General features: G+C 53.0%; 1 protein-coding gene across 1 annotated transcript; it reads right to left on the bottom strand.

Annotated features, from left to right (window-relative positions):
* Positions 1-464: 464 nt before the first annotated feature.
* Positions 465-1,397, bottom strand: LOC143692437 (olfactory receptor 14A16-like). Its single transcript, XM_077172670.1, has one exon. It carries the CDS (start codon positions 1,395-1,397, stop codon positions 465-467), a length of 933 nt encoding a protein of 310 aa, XP_077028785.1.
* Positions 1,398-11,118: the final 9,721 nt, after the last annotated feature.

The raw sequence follows: 11,118 nt of genomic DNA, 5'->3' as shown, positions 1-11,118 counted from the left end.
CCCCAGGGCTGTGCCCGGCCCCGAGAGCACTCAGGCCCTGCAGCAACACCAGGGCCACCAGGGCAGCGGGGCAGGGCCACGGCAGCAGCACTGGCAACACCAAGTGCTGCTGCTGCTGCTGCTGCTGGGCACAGCTGCTGGGCCAGCACTGATCTGCCCCAGCTCTGCACACAGACATTGCTGCTGCAGCTCCAGAGAGGGGAACACAAGGGCATCTCTGCAGAAAACTCTGCTGGGAGATCCTTTAGCTCCTTTAAAGCCACTGAGAGTGCAGCCCCTCATTGACACAGTCTGTGGCCAAGGGAAGGTGGAGAGAAACAAAATGAGAAATGGCACAAACAATGACATGTGGGGACGATATTGAAAAAAAGTAAAACAAAGAAAAAGAACCTCCACTGTGGAACCAACAAGAAGTATCAAAGATGACTTTTATTACAAGTGGTTTACATAAATTGGCCAAGAGTTTAATGTTTCTGAAATTTTCCAGTCATCAGTGTCCACACTGCAGCCTTGAGCTCCTGGTTCCTCAGGCTGTAGATGAGGGGGTTCAGGGCTGGAGGCACCACCGAGTACAGAACTGACAGGGCCAGATCCAGGGATGGGGACGAGATGGTGGGGGGCTTCAGGTGAGCAAATGTGCCAGTGCTGAAGTACAGGGAAACCACAGCTAGGTGAGGGAGGCAGGTGGAAAAGGCTTTGTGCCATCCCTGCTCAGAGGGGATCCTCAGCACGGCCCTGAAGATCTGCACATAGGAGAAAACAATGAACACAAAACAGCCAAGTGCTAAACACACACTAACTGCAATGAGCCCAAGTTCCTTGAGGTGGGATTTGGAGCAGGAGAGTTTGAGGATCTGTGGGATTTCACAGAAGAACTGGCCCAAGGCATTGCCATGGCAAAGGGGCAGGGAAAATGTATTGGCTGTGTGCATGAGAGCATTGAGAAAGGCACTGGCCCAGGCAGCTGCTGCCATGTGGGCACAAGCTCTGCTGCCCAGGAGGGTCCCGTAGTGCAGGGGTTTGCAGATGGACACGTAGCGGTCGTAGCACATCACGGTCAGGAGGCAAAACTCTGCTGAGAGGTAGAACAGATAGAAGAAGAGCTGAGCAGCACATCCAGTGTAGGAGATGTTGCTGGTGTCCCAGAGGGAATTGTGCATGGCTTTGGGGACAGTGGTGCAGATGGAGCCCAGGTCAGCGAGGGCCAGGTTGAGCAGGAAGAAGAACATGGGCGTGTGCAGGTGGTGGCCGCAGGCTACGGCGCTGATGATGAGGCCGTTGCCCAGGAGGGCAGCCAGGGAGATGCCCAGCAAGAGGCAGAAGTGCAGGAGCTGCAGCTGCCGCGTTTCTGCCAATGCCAGCAGGAGGAATTGCCTGATGGAGCTGCTGTTGGACATTTGCTGGGGCTGCCCATGGATGAAAGGACAGTGAAGATTTAGATGACATACCTGTAACCAAAATCAAAGCCATTCCCCATACACCCTCCTCTGTAACACACAGACATGGTCTTTAGTGTTTCAGAGTTCTGAGGTTTTCTTTATAAGCTCCCCCCATGTCTCTGCCAGTAGTTTTGGATATCAAACCTTCAGCATTTCTGCTGCCCTCAGGGAGAAGAGTGATTTCCCTGGGGCAAGATGATGAGTGGAGACGGAGGGGAGATGGTCTGTTATTCTGACCAGTTCAGAGATTCTTTGGGCTTTAACCTTTCTCAGGTGGAGGGTGATCACCTTCCCATGCTTCCCCTAAAATGTCACCAGGTACTCCTGAGAACAAATGGATCCACCACAGCCCAGCTCTACATTTGTAGCCAAGGACTCACGTTGCTCATTTCATCAACCCAGCAGCATTTTCAGTGTCACAACACCTCTGCCTTTCCCCATCAATCTCATAACTCAGAGATGCTCTGGGACAGGTTTGCACCCTGGATTGAAGCTCCCAGCTTGGACTGAAATCTCAGGGAGACTTCCAAGTGTCCTTCTGATGGCATTGGATTGAGGGAGATGCAGCTCCTTCCCTGGCTGCACTGACAGCATTGCCCAGAGCTGGGCCCTGGGGACAGCATCACCCTGAGCCAGCTGTGCCCCTGCCAGAGCCCCCAGGGCCGGGCAGCTGCTCCCAGCCCTGTGCTCTGCAGAGGGAACTGGGCCCGGGGCTGCAGAGCTGCCCCACAGCTCTGCTGCAGCTCTGCCTGCACAGGAGGGGCTGCACGCCTTGGAGCCCCGGCCCTGAGGGCAGAGGCTTGGCTGGGGCACAGGAGGGAGGGGGCTTCTTCAGAGGGAGGGGCTGCACTGCAGGGGCTCCTGTGGGCATCTCTAAACTCTCCCTGCCACAGCATTGCTGGGCTTTGTTTTCTCTCATTGCCTGATCTTCTCTCTGCTTCCTGCTGATTTCCCTCCTGCAGGTGTTTCCCTGTGCCTGATCTCTCCCTGCCAGCACTCACAGACCCCAAATCTCTGTGCACTCTCCTTGGCCCTACAGAACCCTGCCTGTTTGCAGGGCACTGGCTGGGGGCAGGTTCTGTTTGCAGCTTGGAGAAAGGAGAGCTCAGACTGAGCCTGATGGCTCCAGCAAAGGTGATGCTGCTGCTGTCCATGGGCAGAGTGGCAGAAAGCACATTAGGGATCTCCTACTGATCACTAAAAGAAACAGTTGGGATGTCTCAGGCACGTGTCAAAATTCATAATTATAGTTCATAATCAACCTTTGTACTTATCCCCCCCTCCCTGCCATTCTCCAATAGTAGGAAACTGAATACAAAGTCTTTGAAAGATTCCTCATTTTTTACAAAGTTCTTGTCTTGGAAATATTCTATGACTGATCAGAACCACTCAGCATGTCAGATCCTCATGAGCATTTAACCTCCCGTGCAGCAGAAATACCCAGAGTTGTACTCACAGGCTCTGCAGGCATTGGGATGTTCCAGCTTGAGGAGATGGCTCCAGGAGCTGCAGCTGCACTGTCCTGCAGCCAGAGGTTCCTGTGCCAAGGGCTGGCAGTGATTGTGCCCCAGGCACTTCTCAGCCCCTTCCCAGCCCTGACTGATTGAAGCTCTCTGTGCCTCTGGGCTGTGCCCGCGCTGGCTGCAGGCAGTGCCCCAGCCCTGCTGGGCTGGCACAAGAGCTGCTCATCCAGAGAAATGTGCTTTTGAAGCTCTTCTTGGTGAGCAGGAGCTGCCTCTGTGCCAGGAGCCCAGCCCAGCTCAGCAGCACAGACACAGCACAAGGACTTTAATCAGCCTCTGGGGCTTTGTGCTCAGGCCCTGAACATCAGTCCCTGAGAGGGAGATGAAGAAACCTCTGCAGAACTCCAAGGCAGAATCCAACTCCAAACTTTCTTGGACTTTTAATGGGTCCCAGAGAGGGACAAGACTGAGCAAGTGTCCCCAGGCCCCAGGCAGAGCAGAGAACTGCAAGCAGTGATGACAGGTGGGGACAGAGAGAAGCCAAGTCTTGGTGCCCTGGGGCACAGCAGGGTCTGTGCCAGCAAGGGCTGGGAGGAGACACCTTGTGCTGAGGCCCTGGGGCCTCCTGGCACAGCCCCAGCCAGGCTGGGCACTGTCAGCCCCTTGTGCTGCCCTCAGCATCCCCCCCTAGCCCACATCCCAGTGGCCTCAAGGATCTGCTGCAAGGAGTCCCTGGGGAGCCTTGCTCAGCAATGGCCCTGGGGGCTCCTGAATGCTCCCTGCAGGGACTGCAGCTTTTTCAAAGGACTTTGGCTTTGGCTTTTGTCTTGGAGTCTCTGAGAGGTTTGTGCAATCATGGCTTCAATTATCTGCTGTAATTAGTCCCTGGAGAGGCTTTGTCAGTAACAACACTCAGTAGGGCTCATTAATGCTTCAGGGTACTCCAGTTATTTCAAGCTACTTGGTGCTTGCGTTTTGCCACAGATTCCATGAGAAAGATTGTGCATTTGCAGCATCCAATTATCTGCTTTAATTAGTCTCTTGAGAGCCTTAATCAGTACTGACAATCATTGAGGTCATTAATGCTTCAAGGTACTTCAGTTATTTTAAGGTATTTGGTTTTTTCCTTTTGATACAGAGTCTGTGAGAGGTTTGTGCAATCATGGCCCCAGTTATCTGCTTTAACAAGTCCCTTGAGAGCTTTGTACTGACACTCAGTGGGGCTCAGTAATACTTTGAGATACTCAAGGCTTTTAAGGTACTCTCGATGTTCCTTTTCACTCTGAGTCTTTGAGAGGGTTTTGTGCAATCCTGGCCTCCAATTCTCTCCTCCAAGGAGTCCATGAGGCGCCTGTGTTGACCTCAGTGGGACCCATTCATGCTTTGAGACACTTTGGGGTGTTTCTTCTGACTTTGACTCCTGGAAAGGTTTGTGCAATCTCCTCTCAGGCCCTGAGGTTCCAGGGCTCAGCTCCAAATGCACCGCGGGGCTCATTAGGACCAAGATATTCCTGACAAACCATGGCTCTGCCTTGATTTCCCTCTGATCTGGGGCAGTTCGTTAGGAACTTTCCTGCTGCAGGTATGGAAAAATATTTCAAAGAGCTTCTAGGAAATATGTATTATATTTTATAGTGTCCTTTATTACTTTTCTTAGTATACAAGAGGGGATTGCTGCATTCAGTGACTGATATTGACCCAGGGACACTCTTGAGGAAGTCTGGCTTGGTCAGAGAAGCTGTGCCTTGAGGTCTGATCAGTGTGGATGATCTTGCTCCACATTCCCCAAGCCCATCCTGTCTCTCCTCACTCACCTAGGACCTGCTTTTCTTGGTGAACTGGCTTTGCTCAGCTGAAGAGGGATTTTGAGTTTTTAATTTTTTGAAGCAATCTAAACCTCCTGAGTTTCCCCATTGCAAACAGAAATCCTCCTCAAGTGTGTGCCAAGCCCAAGCTGCCAAGAGCACTCCAGACCTGCCTGGGCCAGCTGTGAGGGTGGATCATCATCCCAACCTGCACTGCGCCATTGCAAGGGGCTGTTGCCATGGACACTGCAGGGACCCCACTGCTGGCTTTGGGTGCCATGGCAACCCCCATCAGTTCAGGTTTCCTTGGAAACCAGCCCAAGGAGCCATTTCTGCAGCCAGGTTCCATGGCCCCTTGCCTGCAGAGCTGTTGCTGCCCTGGGCTGCCATGGCAACCCTGAGGACAAAGCGGTGCCAGGGCTGTTCCAGGTACAATTGCAGTGACACTCGTTGGTGCCACCAGGTGCCGTGGCAATGGCCACGGGGACCCGTTCCTTGGTTTGGTGCCATGGCAACCAATGCCCGGAGCCGTTGTGGTGGTTGGTGGCCATGGAAAGCTGCCCTGGGCCCCTTGCTCAGGGCTGGTGTCAGTGCCCAGAGCCAGAGGGGATCCCTTGCTGGGGGCTGTGCCATGGCCACCTGCCCTGTGCCGCGCTGGCCGCTCGGGCACCAGGAACCAGCAGCCAAGGGCACTGCCAGGGCCAAAGGCCAGGTCAGCCAGACAGAAAGGGGCAGCGCTGGGCACTGTTTCCATGGCAACCGGCACTGGGGGGGACACCTGGGTCACCTGGCCTGGCAGTTGCCATGGAAACCCCTGGCAGGCACTGAGGGCACAGCCCCTGGCACTGAGACACTGCTGGGCCGGGTGCTGGGCACAGGGCTGAGCACGCAGAGATGGTTTTGTTCTTGCTGAGCTGCAGCACAGCCAAGGCCTGTCCTGCCCCTCGTCCAGCCACGCTGGGGAGGGGCTGGGGCTGCGGGGGAGCTGGGCAGGGGACACAGCCAGGACAGGGGACCCCAACTGACCCCGGGCACAGCCCAGACCAGAGCACATCATGCTCAGGGTATGAAGGGGGGAACAAGGAGGAAGGGGGAATTTTGGAGGGAGGGTTTCTGTCTTCCCAGGTAACACTCAGGCAAGAGGGGGCCCTGTTTCTCCAGTGGGCAGGATCACTACCAAAGACACAGACACCAACTTAAGGAATTGTGTCATTTATATCATGCACAGCTGCAAAGAATTACAAAAGGATAAGCTCAGCAAAGCACATCATCATTAGCAAAGAATTACAAAAGAAGCTCAGCAATCCATCAGAACTCATCATTACATTTTGATGACTAACCCCTTGGTCAAACACTAGAGGTGTTTGTGGCAGACAAAGATTCTGGCTGACTATCAAGGTACACCTTACAGACACCAGTAGTACTTTGGTGACACCGTTCTTCATTCATTTTTCTCAAACTCATTTGAGTTAGGAACAAGAATTCTGCTGTCCATGGAGCTGGCACCATGTTAATTCCAGAATAATGCCCCCAGGCCCTTTGCTGTTCAGCTTTACCATGCTGTCTGTGGCTAACAAGGCCTGGGGGGGCCCTTTCCCCTCTGGCTGGAAGGGGCTGGGTCCCAGTCCCTGAGGGGCACCCGGGCTCCTGGATGCAATTCCTGTGCAAGTCCCTCAGTGTCACAGCAGCCTTCCCATGGAGCCCCGTGGATCAGAGCATTTCCCAAAGGGGCCCTTGGGGCAAACAGGGAGATTTGGTCTGGCAGCATGTGTAAAACAATATCCTGTCAGATCTACTTGTTCTCACACAGAACACTTGGCTGCAGGGACACATTCCCATTGTTCCTGCCCAGGTTTCAGGACTCAGAGTTGTCTTTCCCAGGAGCTGCTCCTTCAGCTGCCTCGGGAGGGCCATTTGGCCTCCGGACCCACACTCGGGCTCCATTATTAGGGCTGCTGGATCCAAACCCTTTATCTCCACAAACGGTGGTGATTGCAGGTGGATCTCCTTTTTTCACAATCCTTCTTAAAATTGCAATATTGGTAATTGTGCTACCCTTTCATGGGGTTGACTAATCCAATCCTGGTCACTATTGTTTAACACAATTCCTTTAATTTCTCCTTGATATCTGCAACAATAATTCCTCCTCTCATGACATGACCACTTTGCAAGGCCAAGCTCCAAATGAGCAGTAACCAAAGCAAAGTGTCCTGGAGGAATCTGAATTCCTGTTTCAGTATTGATAGCTCTCATTTGCTTTGAATTTATCCAAACTAATTCCAGTGCATGAAGGCCCAGCCCTGCAGCCTCTGGGCTGGCCCTGCCAGGGGCCATCACAGCCAGAACAATTTCCCAGCCAGCCCAAGTCTCACTGCCCATGGTTGGATTTGCAAATTGGGGGCAGCTGTGCACAGCCAGGGGGTTTCCATTTCCCCACTGGGCCATTGTTAAGGGCATGGAGCACATCTGGGAGATGGGTTCTCCATGGGCAAAGGTTCCATCTCCTCATTTTTTCAACTGCTTTTTAAACAACCCCTTTGCCCGTGCAACCAATCCTGCAGCTTGTGCATAGTCTGGTACATGAAAAACCCTGCAGGCTTAATCACGGAATTTTTCACAGGAACAGACAAAGCACTCTGCATCACAGTATTAGCAAACCCTGTAAAAACAGCCAATTTCCTCCCTTCCTCCTTTTTTCACTGTATACAATCTCACAAAGTTGACCACTGACATTAGGGTCCTGGCCAGTCCTGTTCTGTAGGGTATTTAGTGTTACATCTCTGAGCAGCCAAAGCTACCAAATTAGTATTGTCAGCACTACTTCACATTTTTATAATTTTATATGTAGATATACATATTGATATAGACAGACCTAGACATACATATAAAAATATATAAAAAATATATATAAGGTCTTATTGTACTATAAATACATATATAGTTACTTATTATATTGATATTTCACTTGCACCAATCCATCTGAGCTCCAGATTAAAACCTTCTTCACTTGCTCCATGTGGGAGCATTCCAACAATAATTGTTCCTTCTGAAGCTGCTGTTTCCAATGGACTCTTAACAAATTCATCTTTGTCTGCCCAACCCCACAAGTTCTTTTCATTTTCCATGTGCAATTTTTGGATGCATTTAAGCCATCCAGGGGTGCAGCCTCTTTTACCCGACTGCCCCACTGCTCCCACGGGGCTCTGACCTCAGCCCACTCCAGAGCCAGGGAACTCCAGGGAAGGGCTTCCCATCTGGGAATTTCTGATGGCACTGATTCCTCACATTTACACTGAACAAGTGACATTTTGTTGGGATCTGGCCAGACTGTGCCAGTTTTGTTTTGCCAGTGGGCAGGGTCAGCACCAAAGACACAGACTCCAACTGAAGGAATCAGTGTCATCTCCTGTAGCTCAAAGCAGCAAAGAATCACAACAGGAGCAGCTCAGCAATGCACCCAACCATTCCCACCAAAGATTGCCTGCAGTGACTGAGAACGATCCAGCCCCAGTTACCCTCAGGCTTTACCATCCCCCAGACCCACACAGCAGCTGGGGAAGCTGTCACAGCCAAGGGCTGCAGAGCCACTCCTGGGCACTGGCAATTCCTGCAGGTGCCTCCAGCCACAGCTGAGGCTCCAACCCCGCTGGGAGAGGGCCCAGCTCTGACAGTGCTGAATGGACAAACTGACAGCACTGCTAGTGTGGCAACATCTGGTTTCATCCTCTCTTGGGTCCCTCCCAAAGCCTGGCCAGGGCCCCAGGAGGAACCAAGGGAGCTGACTTTGACCATTCAGCCCCAAACAAGGCCAGATGTCAGATTTCATGGCCTCTAAATACAGAAAGGTCAACACATGTTTCACTAATGAGTGGCTACATCTATCACAGTGCTAATGACCATGCACATTTCATCAGGGAGCAGATACAAAGATAACCTTTGCTTGGAAGGTTCATCCAGAGGCCACCTTTGGCTCAGGGCCTGCTGTTCAGGCCTCACTCAGGGCTGCTGTCCAGGCCTTGGCACTTCAGGGACGTGCTTTAGTGCTGGGCTTGGCACTGCTGGGTGAGCGGCTGCACTGGGTGAGCTCAGAGGGCTTTTCCAACAGAAAGGATTCTGTGATTCCATGATTCTATGCACTGCATTCAGCTGGGTCCATGTTAGCAGCATTCATTTGCTCAGAAAGTCTCCTCTTGCCCAGCTCCTGTGGCCTGAGGCTTCAGCTCCTTCAGCTCCTGGTGCTGAGCTGCTCATGCTGAACGAGACCACTCGGAGAGAAGAGCACAGTCCATGCAATTCCTTCTGGGACACAGAGAGGGGAGGCTGTGCAAACAGGAGCATTGTTTGCTGTGGCCTCCTCTCTGCCCTTCATGCCTTTCAGCGCTTGGAACCAGCCAAGAGCTTTCTCCAAGAGTGCAATGGAGCAGCTGTTCCTGCTCCTGGCTCTGGCTCTCTCCAGTCTCTGCCCTTGCCGGCTTCTGTCCCTCGTGCTGTGCCCTCTGTTCCCCCAGGGCTGGCTGGCTGCTGCCCAGGACTGTGGCACTGGCACAGATCCAGTGCTCCAGAGCCTCCTTTCTGTGCCCTTGGAGCTGCCTGGGCACAGCAGCCTTTTCCATCTGCAAGCTCCCCATGGACAGGGAGTGCCCAGCTCCGTTCCTTGCACAGCCTCCAGGAGCCCAGGGCTGCCATCTCAAGTCCCTGCTGGCACTGGGGGCTCCCAGGTGCCTCAGGCTGCTGTGACACCACTGCACACGGGAGGGAACAGGGGCAGGGCTGTGCTGAAAGTCAGCTCCATCTGCTGCTGCTGCTGCTGTGGGGTCATTTGTGCAGCCCTGGCCCAGAGTCAGGGATCAGATCCTGCCAGTCTCTTTCAGCCCTGGCTGCTCAGAGTTTGGGCCTTGGAGCCTCAGGTGGCCAAAGGCAGCTGCTCCTGGTCCCTCTGTGTGCCCGTGTTCAGTAGTGCTGCTCCATCAGTCTGTGCCCAGCAACGGGGAAAAGCCTCAGCCCTGCAGGGCCAGGAGCTGCCAGGCTCTGCCTGAGCAGCTCAGCCAGCAGGAAGGAGCTGCTCCACACAGGAACCAGGAGTAAAGGACATTCCTTTGATAGGACATGTTTTCTATTTAAAAGAAAAAAAAACAAAAAGGGAAAAAAATAGGTAAATTGTAAAAGATAAGAATAAAATCCAAGTGTTAGAGAAAAAATATGTTAGTGAAAAAAACAAAATATAAATGCAAAGTAACATTCTTTGCATTAAGAAGGTAAATGATCTTTTTATAAAGAGAACTCAGTTATTTACATTGTAAATGTGCTGATGGCATGGATCCATCTTACTGACCTCAGCAGCCTTTTAAAAGATTTTGGGCTTTGTTTCCAACATTGCCATTTGAAACTGGGGTTGAAGCAAGAGGAAATTGCTTTGTGCCCTTCCAGCTCCAAGCAGGACTGGGAAGGGAAACTCTGTCAAAGCCCAAATCCTTTAGAAGATGCCCTTCCTTCTCAGCCTGGAAATGAGCTGCACATTCGCTTTGAAACTGTCAGGCATTTCTTAGAGACACAAAGTCCCACTTAGGGCTTTTTGCTCTGGTTTGGCAGTGCAGAAGGGCAATTCTCCATCCACCAGCTCCAGACTGCACTGCCTCAGGAGCACGGCCCACTCGCCAGCTTTGGCCCACTCGTGGCACTGCTAGAGGAGGAAGAAAGTGCAACTGCACAATTCCAGCCAATCAAGAAGGAAGAATGGGACAGACAGAACACCCTGTGCAGATCCAGGCGTTCAGCTGGGACTGTGGATAGTTTGGGTCCTTGCCAATTGGATGTGTGTCCCCAGCTGCAATCTCTGGGCCTGCAGCAGAGTCTCACTCAGCTGCCAAAGCAGAAAGCTCAGGCGCTGTGCTGGCAACGGGCTCGTCTGATGCAGAGCTGTCAGAGCAATGTGAGGGCAGAGCCAGCCCAGCTGGGCCCAGGGCTGAGCCCAGCAGAGCCCTGGCAGAGCCCAGAGCAGCCTCAGCAGCCGCAGAGCCCGGCTGCAAGGAGAGAAAGCAGAAACCGCCCGTCAGCTGAGGGCTCCTGGGCCCTTGTGCCAAGGCCTGCGGGGCCCAGGCCATGCTGGCTGTGCCCAGAGCTGTGCCCAGAGCTGCCCATCCCTGCTGCCTTTGGCAGCAGAGCAGGAGGGCAGGACATGTGCCCAGCCTGCAGCCAGCCACGGCACATCCAGCCCTCAGCAGCTGCCCAGAGCCAAAAAGCAGCTGGGCAGCGACTGAAGAATTCATTGCATCTGCCCCAGCAAAGGGGGAACCTTTGGTGCCCGGCCAGGCCGTGCCAGGCCCAGATCTGGGAGCATCCCCCTGCCTGTGGACTCACCTGCAAATTGGGCCTGGAGCCTGGCTTTGAAAAAGGTGCCAGAATCCAAGTCCA

This window comes from Agelaius phoeniceus (assembly GCF_051311805.1).
Source record: "Agelaius phoeniceus isolate bAgePho1 chromosome W unlocalized genomic scaffold, bAgePho1.hap1 SUPER_W_unloc_1, whole genome shotgun sequence".
Lineage (NCBI taxonomy): Eukaryota > Metazoa > Chordata > Aves > Passeriformes > Icteridae > Agelaius > Agelaius phoeniceus.
This window is presented reverse-complemented; position numbering and strand designations above follow the sequence as displayed.

Coding starts and splice junctions, on each gene's coding strand:
- LOC143692437 (XM_077172670.1), bottom strand. CDS start 1,397: ATGTCCAACAGCAGCTCCATCAGGCAATTCCTCCTGCTGGCATTGGCA.